The sequence below is a fragment of the Mustela nivalis genome (genome assembly GCF_964662115.1).
Source record: "Mustela nivalis genome assembly, chromosome: X".
Classification (NCBI taxonomy): Eukaryota; Metazoa; Chordata; class Mammalia; order Carnivora; family Mustelidae; genus Mustela; species Mustela nivalis.
In genome coordinates, this window is record NC_139040.1 from 12,387,178 (window position 1) to 12,406,563 (window position 19,386).

General features: G+C 40.7%; 1 protein-coding gene across 10 annotated transcripts in view; it reads left to right on the forward strand.

The window, feature by feature from the left end:
- MCF2 (MCF.2 cell line derived transforming sequence) overlaps window positions 1-19,386 on the forward strand; it is a 103,486-nt gene that overhangs the window by 67,408 nt on the left and 16,692 nt on the right. For 7 of the 10 annotated variants that reach the window (XM_082717576.1, XM_082717567.1, XM_082717569.1 and 4 more), the window contains 10 exons: window positions 132-179; window positions 3,907-3,944; window positions 6,485-6,573; window positions 7,760-7,826; window positions 8,524-8,639; window positions 8,755-8,824; window positions 10,619-10,711; window positions 12,702-12,794; window positions 13,807-13,932; window positions 14,571-14,792. In XM_082717576.1, the coding sequence (XP_082573702.1) occupies window positions 132-179; window positions 3,907-3,944; window positions 6,485-6,573; window positions 7,760-7,826; window positions 8,524-8,639; window positions 8,755-8,824; window positions 10,619-10,711; window positions 12,702-12,794; window positions 13,807-13,932; window positions 14,571-14,792 (962 nt within the window). The remainder of the gene's footprint in view (window positions 1-131; window positions 180-3,906; window positions 3,945-6,484; window positions 6,574-7,759; window positions 7,827-8,523; window positions 8,640-8,754; window positions 8,825-10,618; window positions 10,712-12,701; window positions 12,795-13,806; window positions 13,933-14,570; window positions 14,793-19,386) is intronic. The other 3 variants (XM_082717568.1, XM_082717572.1, XM_082717574.1) reach the window with 1 other exon arrangement.

Consider the following 19,386-nt stretch of genomic DNA (forward strand, 5'->3'; position numbering starts at 1 on the left):
CTAAGGTTTCTTGCTCTGTAGTCCTTGGAGAACTCAGCTCCGCTGAAAGCGTTAGTTGCTGAAAGTACATTTGATTTTATTTTTTTCTTTCCAATATTCTTATTTAATGGCATTACACTTTTTTTCTGCAGTGGGAGTTGGATACTCTTTCTTTCAAGCATGTAAACTTTTTTCCAAAGGTACCCATCTTTATTACTTTTCTTCAGTACATTTTCTGAGTTTGTGTCCATGTGAAAAACCAGTTTGACATCTAAAACCAGCAGCAGTTCGTCCTGGAATTTCGCCCACAGTTAACGTTCTCCGTTTTCTTCCATAATAATCATCCATATTCTCAGCGTGAAACTTACCTCGGAAAATGACTCCCTGAAAAGTAGCTTATGCTTCTAAACTCAATCTCATCATATGACCACTCGTCAAAAGCAATCAAGAAAAACAATTGGCAGCGTTAAAACCAATCAAGCTTTCTTTCGTTTTAGAGAATCTTGTGTCATCCACAGTACAACTATTTGTGGGGAGTAGCTTGAATTTTCTTCAGTTTAAGACTGCCTAATGCATTTATGTGGAAAAAGACAGCAGCCTGAATGATATGGATGGATAAATGATTTTACTCGTTATTTATCATGGTTTCTAAATTAAACCAAAGCATCATTTATGCTACCGTATTTATTTTTACCTCATTGCTCTGTGAGAAATGGGGCTTATAATAGTCAGGACTAAATAACTCTTCAAGACTTTTAATTGCTAAGCCAAATATATAGGATTTGGTCAAATCAAATTGTGTTCATCTTTCATACGATAAGTCAAACTGGTTTTGTTTGTTTTTGTTTGTTTCTTTTTACTAATTTGCATCAAACAGAATCCTGCACCTAGCGCAGTGCCTGGCAACTAGCAGGACACAATCAATATTTGTTGAATTAAGTTTTGGAAGATTTTGTTTATTTGAGAGAGGGAGAGAGTAGGAAGGAGTATGAGTGGGGGGAGGGGCAGCCCGCAAGACTCTCCAGCCGACTCCCTGCTGAGGGCACGATCCTGAGATCATGACCTGAGCCAAAATCAAGAGTCGCTTAACCCCTGAATTAATACAGAGGGAAGTTAGCAAAGCATTGTGAGGGGTAAACTGTGCTTGGAGCTCCAAAACCTGTAGCTCCAGGCTGCATCTTCCTTGTAAGCTTCAGACCTGCCTTTACAATTTGCCTCCTTGAATTTCCTCTGGGCAACTCGGGCTCTGCCTGGTGGCCTCTCCCGCACACCTCCCCCCTTCCCCTGGGCCTCCCTTCCAGGAACAGTACTGTGATGGCCCCGCTCGCCCCAGCCTTTGCACTCATGGCCCCGCCTTTCATCAGTCACAAAACCCACTTCTTTCCATCCCCACTGCTATGTCCTCGCTGCCACTTCCTTAACCCAAGCTCCTGTCGCCGGTTGCTGTGACAACTGCAGTGGTCTCCCTGTCTCCCCACTTTCCCTTTCGCATGCCCCTGTTTCTCTGGCCTGTTGGACTTTACAGGGCTGGTCTCTCTCTGGGACGCTGTGTCCTTCCCTGTCCCTTGCCCCTTTGCTGGTTGCTTTGCCTCCAGCAGATTTCCTGTCCCTAGTCCACTTCCTTCCCGGAAGCTTTTCTGCCCTGGCTCTCCTGCTCAGCACCCAGTTCCGTTGAGCAGCCGTGCTGTGTGGGGACAAGGCCAGCTGTGTGGGGACAAGGCCGGCTGTGTGTCTTCACGACCTTCGTACAATTGTCCATTTTCCGTCTCTCTTGCTAGACTGTCCACTCTGTAGGGGCAGGGACTGTGCGCAGGTCATACTCGTATCCCCAACACCAAACACGGAGCTCCGTGTAGAGTACAGCGCTCCTGATGTTCACGGATCCATTTACGTCGTTGAGAGAATGAATCTCTCCAGCTTGCTTTCCAGAAAAATCTGCTTTGTCCCAAGTTGTGTATATGTATTCCTTTTTCATCTCTTAATGTGGTTGCAAAGAATTAATTATAGTAAAGCTAAGTAGTAAGGCTTCCTCAGTTACCTTTATAAAGAAGTTTGGATCTCTGTGTATCAGGTGTCTTTAAAGTGGTAAACATCAGTGTTCATTGAGAAATTGATTTTATGTGGTAAGTGCCACTAAGTCTAACTTACGTACTTATATATGTGATGCTAGAAACATACAGCTTCTGTATAAAATATATATATTTTTAACTTTTTTATTTGAGTGTAGTTGACACAAGTTAACTTTAGTTTCAGCTGTACTACATAGTGTTCAACATCTCTATACATTATGCTATGTTCTGTACATTATATATATATATATATATATATATATGTTTTCTAAGTAGGCCCACACCCAACGTGGGGCTTGAACTTATGGCCCTGAGATCAAGAGTTGCATGTGCTTCTGAATAAACCAGGCAAGCACCCCTATAAAATCTATTTTTGTTTTTACTTTCTTATTTAAAGTAATCTCTACCTCCAACGTGGGGCTCAAACTCATGACCTTGAGATCAAGAGTCACACGCTGTTCCGATGAGTCAGCCAGGGGCTCCTAAAATATATATTTTTATATTTTTATATTTTTTTAAATTTTTTTAAAAAGATTTTATTTATTTATTTGACAGAGATCACAAGTAGGCAGAGAGGCAGACAGAGAGAGAGGAGGAAGCAGGCTCCCTGCTGAGCAGAGAGCCCGATGCGGGACTCGATCCCAGGACCCTGAGATCATGACCTGAGCCGAAGGCAGCGGCTTAACCCACTGAGCCACCCAGGCGCCCTAAAATATATTTTTAAATAATGAGAGTGGAGTATAAAATTCAGAGAACCTAACAGCATATCCTTTCCCTGAGTGTGTCTTGCAGTGGTTCCTCCCAAGGAGGGAAGGGCAAAAAGTATATTTCTTCCATAGGGAGAAGAGATGCCTGTAGCCTGTGTGCGTGGCAGCCTTTTTTAGCAGCACCAAAAATAAGGAACACAAATGACCTGGTCTTGCACTGGCCCATGCTCTGGGGTTTGTAGAAACATTTGGACTCCTTGCTCACTAATACAGGGGCTCACCCATTGTAAACAGAACGGAAAGTTGAAACAAAGAAAAGGAGAGGCACCTGGCTGGCTCAGTTGGAAGTGCGTGCAACTCTTGATCTCGGGTCATAAGTTCGAGCCCCCCATTGGGTGTAGAGATGACTAAAAACAAATAAATAAACTTTAAAAAATATAGATAATTTCATTTTTAACATGTTTTAAGAAAAGAAAGGGAGCAAACGGAATAGTAGAATAGAAAGATTAAAGCTTGGAATTTTGATGCGGTTGTTTCGTTTTAGCATTTTAATATGCTTCCAAGTTGTTTCATGTAGTTGTTAGAAGCACATATTCTGACAGTAGAGTCTACAGAACACTACCTTTGCTTCCTGGGCAAGATACTAACCTTACTTATCTAAGAAATGAAGATAGAGATAATACGCTTCTGTTAGGGTTGCTTTGAGGATTAAAAACCAAAATGGGTGTGTAGGGCTTAGAGCTGCCGGGCATGTAGTTATTAGTTAAATGCAGATGTTTTTCCAAACTCTTTTTGATACCGTTAGGCAGTGAGCTACAATCTGATTAAATGCTTATGTGTGCAAATGAATATTAAATCTGCAAATAATTACGTAACACTAGCACTTACCTTCCTGCTCACTTGGCAATCACCTGGATGTTTGATGAGTCAGAGAATGAGTGAAGGTGTAGCAAAGTGATGCTAAATAAGAACTTGAAATCGTGTAGCTGAATCTAACCAGTCAACTGTTTTGTATGGTGTGATTTAAAAATACTAACCTAAATATGTCAGCATATTCGTAACTCTCTATTTAATAAACATGCATGCATTTTAATTAAAAGTGTTGATTTTTAATTCTGGCTTGAAATTCCTCTTTCATATTTTTCTACCAGGAAAGAAGACTTGGAGACAAAATCAGAGCAACTTAAAAGTAAATACCACTAATTAATTCAAAACTGGCTTTATTGCTGTGGTTGCAGAATTGGTATGGAGGCTTAAACCATATTTTTAGTTCACTAAACCAATATTGTACGTTCGGAAGCCTATTTAATCTAAAAGAAAAAGCTGCTGCTGCATTGTGTCTAATTGCAGTTCTGGCCTATCCCCAGGTGTATGAGCAGTTTCTCAAGTCTTGGCTTGAGTTCGGAATTAATTTCTGTAAAATATCTATAAGTCCCAGCTTCTCTTTCCCGCACCCTACCTCAATAAACTTAAATAATTGCGCCTTTCTACAAAAGAAGATTCCTTTCATAACTAATTACATTCCTGTAAGTATGAAGCATGGACAAAAGACAGGTCCTAATGGTCCATGTGCCAGGCTCAAAAAAGGACATCTGTTCATTTGTGGATTGATTCAAGTCTCCTTCTCAGTTGTCCAGGACATTCTGGTATCTGCAGAGAGTAGCCTCATCATAACCATAGGGCCCTACATTTTCCTTGTGTCTTCTTGATGGTAAATAAGGACAAGAACATAGATCTCCAAGAGGCAGTATAGGCACTGATAGACACTCCCTGCCTTTTAATCCCAACTCTGTCAGTTTCTGTTGGTTACATATAACCTGGAGTAACTCCGTTACCCCATAAGGAACTCCATTTCCTATCTATAGAATGGGTATAATAACAGAATGCTCTAGAGCATTGTAGAGGTCACATAAACATAAAATAATACTTGGGAAGTATTTCGAATGAAGCGTGGCATGGTTAGCATCTCACGTGTTGTATACCATTATGAGCAGGCTAGTGAGTGGCCTAGTTAGCACGGTGTACAGCCACAACCTCTGTTTTTGAGAAGGAAACAGGCTGAAGACCAAATTCCACAGTCTTACGGGGTCTTTTGGTTTCCGTTTCCACTCATGATACCCTAACTTTCTCTATGGGGACTTATTCATTTACATATCTTAGGGGAAAAGTAGGAGGCTGTGGCTCTGTACATTTTCTTAGTGAGATTACTAGCTAGTGAACAGAATTCCAAAATGCACACGTTCTTCGAGTCAATTTGCGCAATCCTTTGGCAAGGCATTTACAAGTATAAATTTATGTTTTGAAACTTTCCAAACTTGAATTTCAGAAACCTGTTAGGAGTAAGGGATGCATACGTATCTGATGAGTAAAGAAGCACGCAGCATTATCAGTCTTAATTATAGTATTAAAATAACAGTACATTCAGATAGAATGAATCAAAGCATGGTCTTAAAGAGGGAGCATAACGCTGGCACACCATGGGCTTGGCCCTGTTTTATCACTTAACTAGGTATGGGACCTTGGCCCGGTTGCTAAACCTTTCTGAGCCTCGGTTTTCCTATATGCAAAATGAGGATAAGTATGCTCTAGCTTGCCAAATTGCTGGGAAGATTGGATACAGTGATTCCCGTTAAGTCCCTACAGCTGTGCCTGCACAGTATCTAGGAAATAGTCCGTAAATGTTTGTTCCTTTCCACGCGTGTTTGTAATGTTTTGTGCAAATGCTTTTTAGCTGGCAGATCTCATGCTTCACTTTGGGTTCTACTTGTTACCAAGTAATGCTGCGTTTGCTTGGAGTTCAGACATTTTGCGGGCTCAAAAGTCCAAATTCAGCCAGGATCCCTGGAAGATACTTCTAAGGCTTCTGAAGAACAATTAACCCGCCACAAATCTCATGTAGTTGACTCACTCAGCAAGTCCAAGTCCTGTAGAGTCTTTAAAATAAGACAGTGGCTTAGGGTCGGGGAAGTCACTTGTAGCAAAAACTGACATGTGGCAGAGAGCAGAGACAGAGATCAACAGGCTACAGCCATTTTAAGAAAGAATAGAGTTACCCAGATGTTATCAGCCCTGGAGTGGATCATCAGTTTTTATCACATCATTCACATTCCTGATGGTACCACTAAATTATTAGAGGGAGAGACAGTGATGTCGTGTATCCTTGGTTAAAGAACTCAAGGACTCATGTACTATTTCCTAGAAAGTTTCCATCAAAAATCATTAAGGCTAAAAAGCTGTTTTTTTTTTCTTCTTCAATGAATAAACTTTAGTTATCTGGAAACTCAACTTTTTATCAATTAACCTCACTTCCCCAAAGTGCCAAGTAAATGAGACAGACATTATTTAATGTGGAAAATACAGTTGTTTTCTTAGAGCAGGAGTGGGGGCTGGGAAAAGGTGGTGGGCGAGGCAGAGGGAGAGAGAATCCTAATCCCGCGACCCTGAGATCATGACCTGAGCCAAAATCAAGAGTTGGATGCTTAACCAGCAGAGGGACCCAAGCGCCCCATGTATAAAATAAGTCCTAATTAGTATCTTAAATCTGTCCTCTTTGGCAACTCAAATAATTTATTTTACCAATATGTATCAAAGTCATTCCTGAAAAAAATAATCCTAGTGTTTTCAAGTTTATCTACACAGGACCTAGAGAAAACTTAATTTGAGCTTGATTTTCTTCAAGAAGATCTATACATATGTGGATGCTAATTTAACTTATTTTCATCATTTCAGATTGAAGTGGTGCATGATGGTCGGGAGAAGAGAAGTTCTGGTCAATCCTCCAGTTTGGACAATGACAATACCTTGGATGTTTTACAGAAGTATCTTTTCTTTATTGACATACTCTCATATACACATCTACCAGTAGGAATCTGTGATTCAAATGTACTTGGATTTTGAAATCACAAAATGGGATTCTGTTATGTTGATGAAAAAGACACTAGATAAGTTGTCAGAAGTCCTAGAATTAGGCCTGGCTAACCTATGCTCTGTTTGTGTGACTTGAAAATTAACTAGAGTTTTCCAGAATCTTTATTTCCTCTTTTCTAAAAGAGGTAAAAGTGAACGAGATGATGTTTCAAAAACTACAAAGGTTTTGTAGATATATAATGATATTTTATAGATGTTAACAATAATCATTATTTTGTTTACTTTTATAAAATTATGTTCCTATGCTAGACATAAGAATATTCATTTTTTTTTCCTTAAGATTTTATCTGGGGGCACTGGATTGGCTCAGTTGGTTAAGTGGTTGACTCATGATTTTGGCTCAGGTCGTGATCTCAGGGTTGTGAGATCAAGAATCAAGTTGGGCTAAACGCTCAGCACGGAGTCTGCTTGAGATTCTCTTTGTCCCTCTGCCTCTTCCCCCACTTGTGCTCTTTCTCTCTCATATAAATAAATAAATGAATAAATAAATAAATAAATAAATAAAATCTTAAAAAACAACTCTTACAACTCAATGGTCAGAAGGAAAAAAACCCCACAAATTTAAAAAATAAAGATCTATTTATTTGAGAGAGAGAGAGAGAGAGTAAGAGTGGTGGGGGGCGTGTAGAAAGGAGAAGAGGGAGGAGGGGAAAGACTCTCAGGCTGACTCCCCACTGAACACAGAACCCGAGGCGGGGCTCGATCCCACAACCCTGAGATCATGACCCGAAGTGAAACCAAGAGTCGGACGCTTAACTGACTGAACTACCCAGGGGCCCAGTAAATTGATTCATAAGCTTAGTGAGATAGACATAAAGTGGGTTATTTTTTGTCATGTAAAAATAAGCCCTGAGCCCCCTTTTCTTTCCTCTAAATGTATTTTAAAGAGTCTTGTGGGGGGCACTTATTCTAGAAACCATACAATTAATTTCATATTTTGATGGTAAAACCAAAACCATTGGTAGTGGCCATGCATTAACGATTTTTACCTTACAGTTTGTAAGGAGAAAGATTGAGAGATCATAATACAATTCTAAAGCAACAAAATAACTGGTAAATACTGTCTTTTCACTTTAGCCACGTCCTGAATGAACTGATACAGACAGAGAGGGTGTATGTCCGCGAGCTGTTTACTGTTCTGTTGGTAAGCGACTCAAATGGTATTTTCCCGTCTCTGAGCAAATGTTCTCCCGCTACGTTCAGTAAGAGCTGTTGAGCCTTCCCGTGCTGTCTGCCTCCTTGACTGTCACACGCCAGCAGTGCGTACTTCTCCCACTGTTTTGAGGCTGCATGTGTAGCAAATGTGCACGGTCAGGTTCTCCCTCAGTAGTGACAATTGTGGGACCTAGATTTTAGTACAGAAGAGATAAGCTGTTTTCTTAAGGATCCAGCAGATTGCTATAATTATTCCCAGGGTGCTATTTAGAGATGGTGATGTAAAGAACTAAAAGTAGGAGTAAAACAGTCATTTGATACAAATGTCATAATATTAACTTGGTCTGAAAAACCTAAACGTGTATTGCCAGTTTAAGGAGAGGTTACTGACCTGTAATATACTTTTTCATGCTTGGTTTCCATTTTGTTTCGTACACTATAACTTACCCTCAAGGCCAGAGAGTCACTTTTTTCTACCCGTTAAGTGGGAAACCATGATGTCCTTGTCTTGCTAAAAAAATTTAAAAATGGATTAACTTTGGGTACTGGAAAATGTGATTGTTAAAGTTAACCAACAGCTTCACCCACTCATCCCCGATACATTCTGCTGTATCTGTATCTTTGGTGGCTCGAACAAATGTTAATGTGAACATTTCTCAACGAATAAATGTATTTATTTTGGGTAGGGCTATAGAGCGGAGATGGATAATCCTGAGATGTTTGATCTTATGCCACCTCTCCTGAGAAATAAAAAGGACGTTCTCTTTGGAAATATGGCCGAAATATATGAATTCCATAACAAGTATGTAATTGCTGAATTGAATTTTCTTTTTCATCATATTATTTAAAGGCTACTGATACATTTATTACATTTTGCATAAAATTATATCATTTTTTTTCCTCTGAAATTTTCACAGCATTTTCTTGAACAGTCTGGAAAATTGCGTCGATGCTCCAGAAAGAGTGGGACCTTGTTTCCTGGAAAGGGTTTGTTAATTATTATTTTAAAAATATATAAATAAGGGTCACTAAAGTAGCAGCTCATTTTATAGGACCAGATTTAGAGACACAGTGGGTCTTGTTTTTTTATGTCTTTGTTTTGGGGGGAGATGCATCACTCCAGCAAGCATTTAATGTTAGACCAAGTTTTGTAACAGAAGCTGGTGCAGGGAGGTATCCAGAGTGCACGAATGGCTGTTGTCTTCCGTGGCTCAGCTTGTGACCACTGACCTCTGGCTGGTTTTGGGAGTCCAGGGAGCATCCTGCCTGGGAAGATGTGAGACTTGGAATCACCCTCACATGACCATTCTTGCTTTGGTTAAGTTTTAGCCTCAGAGATGCCTTGGCATTCGCCTTGAGTACATGTAGAGTCTTAGACTCCAAAGTAGTCTGGCCTTCAGACACTGGGTTATCTGTCCCAGGAACTTTGTGAAATAGAGGGCTGTCTGTTCTTTTTATTCTACGAGTTTATTGTGGGAGGCTCATTTCTCCATGTCTCAAGAGAATGCTTATCACAATTGACTTCCCAGGCTTTGTAATCATACATTTCCTCCATTAGCATTTTTCCTTAGACTGTTCTCTGCTTATCTACTTCCTCCTCTTCCTGGAAAATCAGTTCCATCCTGACTTGAGAGTCAGTTTGATAATGGTGATCACTGAAAGCTTCCAAATAGATGTCTTATCCCAGAGAGTGTTAATGGACTGAGAATATGATAAGGTTAAGAAAAAACTATTTGTCGTTATGTTTCTCAATATATTCTAACTTCAAACACATTTGGTTGATAGCTAGATTCTTCCCTGACTTCTCTAAGCAACACCAGTCTCTTTTCTTTGGACTTGTGTAGTGCTTAATGCTACTCATTGGGGATTTTACATTGCTGGGCATTTTTATACACATTTGTGAATTCTGTCTCTAACTAGATGAAAAACGCTTTATATATATCTTTGTATCTCTCCTAAGGTGAGCGGAGTTATTGGCAGCCAGCATTGGTGTAATGAATGCCTATCGATACGTTCATTCATTCAGCATCCTTCTACTGAACCCTTGCTAGACACCAAGCATTGTGCTAGGCAATGTGGATAGCAAGACGAAGGCTCTTCCCATAGAGAAAGGGGGAAAAAAATTATATTCAGTGTGAGTTGTGTTATATTAAGGATAAATGAAGGATCCTGTAGGAGGCAAGAAGAGGGGTATCTTACGTAGATCGGAGGTATAAGTGATGGCTTTCGAGAAGAGATGACTCATGAGAAGGATGTTGAAGAGTGAGTAGGAGGTGGCCTGTTAGATGAGGGTCAGAGAGAGGTGATCCCAAGCAGAGAGAATAGCATGGGAAGATGCCTAGTGGGGTTCTAATATGATGGTGATATCCCAGTGATGAACCAAGGACCTTGGAAGTTAGCTCCATCTTTGTTCACTAGGGAACGGAGAAGCTAAGAGCATGGAAAGAACATGTTTCTTTGTACCCTATTAGCTCATACTTAGGAGAAAAATGCATCTGTTTTTCTAGTTCAGTCAGAGAAGGCTTTTGTCTCTCTAACTCTCAGACTTGGTAAGTGAAAGTCATAAAATTACTGGGATCATGATGTGTCCCTCTATTCAGTCCAGTGGGTGTGCTTTTCTTGGGACACAGAGACGGCTCCCGGCCAGCTGTCCGTGTGGTGGGCCCTTTAAACCACATTCCCTAGAATGCTTGGCCCCACTCATTCTTGTTCAGCCTTTCTTGGTAAGAAAAGTACATGTTCACAAATTGATAATATATTTGAATTTACTTTTTGTCACAGAAAGATGATTTTCAGATGTATGCAAAATACTGTCAGAACAAACCCAGGTCAGAGGCAATTTGGAAGAAGTATTCAGAATGTGCCTTTTTCCAGGTATAGTAATTTTTCAGGTATTGGATGTCCTCCTTCTGGAAGATACTGGGATATTTCTTATAAATTCATTTTCTACTCAAGTTACATATACTATAGATCAAAGAATAATTTGACCCTGCTGCCATACACGCACGTGCACACACAGACTCACGTGCTCACAGACATACATGCTACTTCTCAGAGGTAATCGCTTGCAGTTCTTTTAGCTACTTCCTTTGGTATTTGCCTCCATGTTGCCAAAAAGCATATTGATATTGCTACTTCAGCCCTCTTCACTGCCCTTGCCTCACCACCAGATACACACACACGCTTCTTTTCCTCCAACACATCCAGTAGGGCTAGAAGTCTCGTCATGTAGATACACGGTGTTAAATTAAGGCTGTCATTTCTATGCTCAGATGAATCGTGTGGTATAAGATGGTTGCTTTTCTAGCCCTTTTGTTTTTCTTGCAATTGTCATTTGTACTCATTTAATTTTTAATTTTTTCATTTTTTAAGAATTTTATCTATTTATTTATTTTTAAAGGTTTATTTACTTGAGAGAGAGAGAGAGAGTGCCTGCATGAGCAAGGGGGAGGGGCAGAGGGAAAGAAGCAGACTCCCCACTGAGCATGGACCCGATGTGGGGCTCGATCTCACAACCCTGAGATCATGAGCTGAGCTGAAATCAAGAGTTGGGTGCCTAACCCACTGAGTCACGCAGGCGCCCTTCACTTAATTTTTCAGATACTTTCCCCTGTGTTACACTATGGAGTATGATGTCTCCGTCAGAAAGGATGAATACCCAACTTTTGTAGCAACATGGACAGGCAACAGTATCTACCTCTTAAACAGACTTTCAAACACACCTTTATCTCCCACTTTCAGGGGGTACTTGATGTCTGTAAATCTGGACTCTCTGTGGAGGGGAAGGGGTAATTGAGTTAGTTGTTCCTTAGGTTTTCCCTCTGCCCATATTGAGAGTCCTTCTTCTCTAGTGTGCTCCCTTACTTACCACTTGTCAGTTAGTTTTTCAGTTTCCATATTTGATTGATAGCTTTTCTCTCCCATCTTTGTAACTTTGGTTTTTGTCTTGTTAAAATGACTTCTAAAAATCATTTTAGTTGGGCTTCATGAGTGAGGAGAGCTAAATGCATGTATCAGTCCATTACATTTAACCGTAAGTTGCTAACTGAATTGTTTTTAAAGATTTTATTTTTTTAAGTAATCTCTGCACCCACCGTGGGGCTTGAACTCATATTCCCCAGATCCAGAGCCAGCCCAGGGCCCCCTGACTGTTTGAATTGGATTGTATATTGGTTTTTATCCAAACCCAGAAGCAGGTCCCAGATCTTAACACATGTATATTCTTTCGCACTCCCTTTGCATTCTATACTTCTTAAATGCACATTTTATCCTAATCGGCCCCATCTTGCTGTAGTTATGGACCCTATAGTGTTCCCAGAACCCAGAGTCATAACCCTTACATTTATCATGGCGGTTAGCCAATAATCAGATGAACTATAGCACCGGCTGATGAGGGCCGTATTTTTGTCATGATATTAAAACAACAACAACAACAACAACTCCCTCTCGTACCCAGTTTGACTTCTATTGGGTACAACCTGTTTCTTTTCTGGGCCTTGGCCTGTGAAGCTGAGCTTTTTGTTAATTTTCTTCACTATTCTTTTAGTCATGTTTTGTTTGTCATGTTCATCCTTTTCTCATCTTTCAAGCATTCCACATCAATGTGCATTTTATGTAAAAATGTATTTGCATTTGAAATTTTAGCATTTTCTCCTCTCAAATCCTTGAAATAATGTTTATAGTAGTTTTTTTTTATATTCACGGCCACTTAGAATTTTGATACGGTACGTAACAGCGGCTTTTCTAGTAGAATCTCCTCGAGATGTAAGAAATCTGTGTGCATGGGGTTTCATCTGTGGACACTTGGCATTTTCACAGGTATATGTCTTGATTAAATGTACTGATAATTATATTTTAATGACAGGAATGTCAAAGAAAACTAAAACACAGACTTGGTCTGGATTCCTATTTACTCAAACCTGTGCAACGAATCACTAAGTATCAGTTACTGTTAAAGGTAATTGCATGAAGCGTTTCTTTCTTTCTTTACTTCCTTCTGTGGGTCAGATGTGGCAAAGACGTTAAAAAGGAAGTGGCTAGTGAGGAAGCACGAGGCGCAGGGAGGCTTGGTGAGTGCGAAGGCTGGAGTTAACAGTATGCCTCCTGGCTTCACTGTGGCGACTCAAGTTCCCAATGCCTAGATAGAAACAGAGAATCTCTAGAGTCTCTTTAGCTATTTAATTAGCCACACAAGTTACGTTGATGTAGGCATAACAAATGCAGAACTTTCCTGATCGTTAAGAACTAAACAAATATTTCTTAGAGTTTGTGACTGCATTTCACGTGTGCCTCTCCATGAAAACTCCAGATGGCACACCCCTTGTGTCCTGTGACAGGGTTCCTGAAATATCATGTTACGTATAAGCACCGCAAGCATATTTTAGAATATATGTTCACAGTGTTCTGTGGTCTATGCAAAATGAAGAAAACAAATTGTTGCATTTGGAGGGCCAAAAAAGTGTGATTGTTTTAAAAATCAATCTATAGTGTGTCCTAATAGCTCCTTTTCTACAGCTCCAAGAGCACCGAGTGCCCTGTACTTGATACCGTTTTGGCACTATTCCATTTCTTCCCAAATTTTGACACGGTTTTTATTTTTTTTTTAAGATTTTATTTATGTATTTGACAGACAGAGATCACAGGTAGGCAGAGAGGCAGGCAGAGAGAGAAAAAGGGAAGCAGGCTCCCCGCTGAGCAGAGAGCCCAACGTGGGGCTCGATCCCAGGACCCTGAGATCATGACCTGAGCCGAAGGCAGCGGCTTTAACCCACTGAACCACCCAGGCGCCCCTTGACATGGTTTTTAAAATAGAGTATTAATGTGACAAATAGCAAATGAAAGATATTGCTCAAAAAATGACATCATCTTTGGATTCCTCCTTGAAAGCATGCTAGCCAAAACTGTATTTGTTTTCTCCAGCTATTAATATCTGCCTGATATCAAGTTTAATTCTTGACTTCTAATTACAGGAGCTGCTGAAATATAGCAAAGGCTGCCGAGGGTTTGAACAGTTAAAGGAGGCACTGGACACGATGCTGGATTTACTAAAGTCAGTTAATGACTCTATGCATCAGATTGCAATAAATGGCTATATTGTAAGTAAATTTTAATGGTCATTGCAGTTTTGGGGGTAAGCACGTAAAAATCTCTTTCTTTGGCTCCTGGAACCAAGTGAGAAATAAAAAGGGCAGAAAAATGGAGATCCAAATGTCAGCAGTGTTTGGAGATCAGCAGCCAATGGATTTGTGATCTCCCCTTTGTCCCTAGAAGCCTACCCCCAAGTCCAACCTTGGGATAGCCTGCTTGAAGGAACTGTTGGGGTCTTCTAAAGAGATGTATTGTCCCAGGATTGCTGCTTGCCTTGGTCCAAGATAAATGTGGAGAGAAAAAAAAAAAACACATCAAATCAAGTCTTTAATGTAAGCTCCGCCTGGTGGGGATGCTTGGTTTGGCAGACGTCAGTCGCCAATCAGGATTGAGAAGATGGGGGGAGCTACCCTAGTTGAACGACATCCATATGGAGGTCTCTTCTGTCTCTTGCTCCCGCCGTACTTTTGTACCTGTGTGACACAAGGCATGTGTTAATGTAGTCAGTTACTGGGAATAGAATTTTAAAACCTGTACAAGTTGTGTTTCAGGGTTTTATTGGCTCAAGCTAAACAGTATCACGCCGATGGCAGAGGTGTGAACCGAGCTGTGCCTTGTACTGATGCGTGTTGATTCTCCTTCGTAGGGAAACTTAAATGAATTGGGCAAGATGATTATGCAGGGCGCATTCAGTGTTTGGACTGGACACAAGAAAGGCGCTACAAAAATGAAGGATTTTGCTAGATTCAAACCAATGCAGCGGCATCTCTTCTTGTATGAAAAAGCCATCGTTTTTTGTAAGAGGCGTGTTGAAAGTGGAGAAGGCTCCGATAGATACCCGTCATACAGTTTTAAGCACTGTTTGAAAGTAAGATAATTTAAATTGTGTAACATGATATTATTTCATATATATATATATATATATGTATGTATGTATAAATATAAAAGTTGGTACAGCTTTGCAAGTGAAATGAGTGGGTTGTGCACCCCTTTTCTTAAACAAAATCTTTTTATTCAGGTATCATTGACCTATAATACTGGGTTCATTTCAGGTGTGCAGTATAATGAGGAAGTATTTGTATATATCGCAAAACGATCCCCACAGTAAGTCAAGTTAACATCCATCACCACACATAGAGTTATTTCTTCTTGTGGCAACTTTTTCAGTTGTACTGTCCTAGCAGCTTTCCAGTGTGGAGTATGGTTAGCGACAGTCACCATGCTGTACATCCCATCTCCAGGACTTACGTGTTTCATAACTGGAAGTGTGTACCCTGGAACCGCCTTCACCTGCTTCATCCAGCTCCAGCCCACCAAAGCTCAAGTAGAGGTCTTGTGTTAAAATCCGGAAACACAGAACTTCCGAAATAAGAGTGAGGGAGAGCAGAGCCTTTCCTCTTTCGTTTCCTCTGTCACTCCAATCGCAGGCACTCCCCAAGGGGGCTCCCGAGTGCCCTAGTGCAGAGCACGGTATGAAGCTGTGGGAGCTGACCAAGGTTCTCTCATGAGCGCTTTCTTACCAGTGGTGCTGGGTAGAGTTGATGGTCTTGGTAGCAGGGAGCCTTTACTGTATGGGACACATGAGGAAGACAGTTTCTTTTTCTTTTTTTTTTTTTTTTTCCTCCATACAGTTTTACAGTGGGTGACGGTGCTTAGCATAGACCCACTTTTCTTTTGGTATCACTACTTCGTTCTCTAGCTCTTCTCCTCCTGGGTGTCCAAAGCCACCTACAGCTGTCCACATCTTCTTCCTTCCTGTAACTTCTCTCCTATAACCCAAACTTTCGTCCCAATACTAGTTTTGTCCTAATACTAGTTTGGTATTAAAATGAGGTCAGCGTTGTTTGAGGGAGTCACTGGCAGTCCACTTCATACAAGCCTGTAGTCGGCGAACTTGACATTTTTTATACCGAGTTAATTTTATCTTTCAAGTTTTCAGTTGGAAATTTCAGTTTCTATCTGGGGGCACCTGGCTGGCTCCGTCAGTGAGGTGTGTGGCTCTTGACCTCAGGGATGTGAGTTTGAGCCCCATGTTTGGTATAGTGATGACCTTCAAATAAAATCTTTGAAAAAATAAAGTGTAAAAGCAAAACAATATTGGTTATAGAAAAATTGGCACATAGAGAAAACCATGACCTCGCTTTCACGACCACTATCACTGGAGTCATTTTTTCCAGCCACGTTCTTTGTCTGTGAGGAAGAGGACAAGCGGTGTGTCCTGGGGTGTTGTGTCAGGAGTCAACCAGATAAGCAGGCCCTGCTTGGGTTTCTCCCCAGAAGGTCATCAGTTCCATGCTGTTTGTAACAAAGTTTCTGCCCAGAGTTATGTCTCGGACTTCTTCCTACCGTCCACTTGCCCCGCTGTCAAGTCTCCTTAAAACTTGTTTTGACAAACAATGCCCAGTTGCTCCTCTGCTATTAGCAACCCACCTCCCTGTCCCCCAAGTCTCCATTGGTCTATTTTATGTCTCTAATAAACATTGACCGAGAACTAAGATTTTATAGTTGACCTCAGCCGGGCGTTGGATTCTTGGTGTCTACATGTCTGTTTCTGGGGAAGAGACGTGATCTCCATAGGCAAGCTGGACCCAGAGGCACTTGGTTAACTTTGTACTTGTGGGGTAACCTAGTCAATACCTGATGTAGTATCTCTGGTGTGTATTGATTTTCTTTCTTTTCTTTTTTTAGCTTTAATTTGTCACAATGATGGGCAGCAGAATATTTCTAAAGCACATTAGAGTAAGGAGGGTCTGGGATGAGGGAAGCAAGTCATGAGATTTCAAAGTATAATGGTTACCATGGAAACGGTGGGGTAGCTGTAAGAAACGTTTCAGTGGAAGGTAGACAGATGGGCTGGGCGACTTACTAGATACAGGAAAGAAATAATATCTGACAGCTGAAGGAACAAAAATCAATCTGATCTTTCTTTGGTTTCCCAATAATGCCTAGCATTTTGTTCGAAGGTTTTATTTATTTATTTGACAGTGCAACATGAGCAGAAGCAGGGGTGGTGGGGAAGAGGGCGGGGTGGGCAGCAAAGAGAGAGGGAGAAGCAGCCTCCCCGCTGATCAGGACCCTGACATCGTGACCTGAGCCACCCAGGCACCCCACGCCTAGTGTTTTTAATAAAAAAGATTATTCAGCGATGCCTGCAAAGATTTAGACCAGGTGTACTAGGAAAATGGTGATCCCGCCGACAGAGAAAGATGGAAGTTTGGCGATTTCTCAAGCCTCACTCTGCTTTACCCTCTTGCTTTCCTACTGTGAGATTCCAGGATTAAATCCTGGCCAGCAAGAACAGTCCGTGTGTGACATAAACAATGGGGTTACTGGCTTCAGAGTTTTCTCCTTGGTAGAGAGGACAGGTGCAGAATGCTGTCTGCCTCTGAGCCCTTGCCCTGTTCCTTCTTGGGGGCTCTCGTCTCGGTGTCATCCTGGCCTGATGACTGGATTTGAAGTCGGCCACTTCGATGACAAGAAAAGGCCCTAAGGTCACAGTCAGATGGCGAGATTTGAATTCTTCAGATTCCTCAGTTCATGCATTTATCATCATCATCTTTTTTTTAACTTAATAAACATACACACAGTGCCTCCTGTTTGCTAGAAACTGTTCTAAGTGTTTATTAATAGCAATGTTAACTCATTTAAGCCACACAGCAACTTCATATGAAGTAGGAACCATTATGAATCCCATTTTGAAGATGGGAAAGCCAAGTTCCAGAGAAGTGAGTGATTTGTCCAAGAACACGTAGCTAGCAGAGTCACACCCAGGCCGATGGTTCCAGATTCCTTGCTCTCAGTTAGGGCACCATGTCGCCAGGCCTTGTGTCTTGTTGGTTCCTTCTTTTATTCCTTCCTTCATTCTCCATGTTGCCTTTCCTCCTTACCCCTGTAGCACCCATTCTAACTGATTTGATGTATGTCCTTCAGTTGGTGTGTTTTTGTTAAATGTATATTAATGTTCTGTGCACATCTGGTTGGATATTCATAAACTGTGTTCTGTTACAGTCTGTGTTTTTCTGATACAGTCACGTGACTGGGGTATACCCATTCTCTTGCTTCTCACTGCTTCATAGCAGTTAAGTTGAGCTATATTTTTTGTTGCTGTGATTCAAGATCAATTTTTTAAAATTATACTAACTCAAGAAGTAAATAAGCTCTATTCCAGAGCTCTAAATAGAAGTCTGAAGATTGGTAGTTTTTGGCCATAATTGCAGAGTTCTTGACCCACCGGGTGACTTTTAACTAGGTGTTTGACATCTTTACACTCCCTTGAGGACAAAAAATTGGTTAAAAGTTGGAGCCCTCAACTCTTGGCACACTGTGATGTCTGCAGATCAGATATTTTATAATTAAGCATTTATATTCATAGCTACCAGGAATATCAATGAAAATGTGAAAGATAAGGCAGATGCCACAATTTGGATGTGACTGCAGAATCAGCCTTGTTACCTTGTTATTTTATTTTATTATGTATTATGTAGTATATTATGTAACTATACTCATATAGTTAGACCTTTAACTGCCTCTGGATTCTATAAACATATATTTTTATCCCCAGGGGTACAGGTCTGTGAATCGCCAGGTTTACACACTTCACAGCACTCACCAAAGTGCCTCTGGATTGTAAAACTGAGCGAATTTCATGGTATAGTGAACATTTCATGATATAGTCACATTTAATGAGACTTAAAAGCCTTTCAATACAACCTTTATAGTTTGTTATTTGAGAAAATATATACATTCACAAAATACAAATGGATTGTATTCCAGTGGAAGAAGTAAGTGAATTGTTCGGAACTCAGGACAACATTGTCTGATAGACATCATGGTTAGATTTCCAGGGTAACTCAAAAAAAGATCATTTAATCTATAAGGATATGGTCTATGAATGCAGTGAAAAACCACAAAACTGTTTTGCAATTCAAATAAGGGAAAGTTTAGAAAGCAAACTCAAATACTTATAAAAGCTCATTATATGATCTAGGCATTTAATGCAAGCTATTTAATCCTTTAATCAACTCTGTGAAATAGGTATTCTTCCCATTTTGTGGTTGAGAAAACCAGAGCTCAGAAAGGTTAAGCACTTCGCGCCAGAACACGGAGCTCCTAATGGTCAGCGAGGAAGGTCCAACCCAGGCCTCTCAGAGTCCAGAGCCCTGCATGCTATCCGTCTTGTGCTATTTCCATGCCATTGAAGTAGAGATTGAACATGAGATTATTATTCATCTTAAATCCCGATGCTTGCACAAAAAAGTAGGTTTAGCTAGAGCGGTTGGGTCAGAACATGAAGGTATCTGTGGGGCTCCTGGAAGTCGCTGCTGACTACATTCAGGGTAGGTATCAGAGAGTCCTGTGTGTGTGGATCTCATTTCATTTCTCAGCACAATCCCTTTTCTTTCCCTTGATGTGCGGTTTTGCTAGCCCTACTTTTTCATGCTTATCAGCCTCAGTTAGGGCCA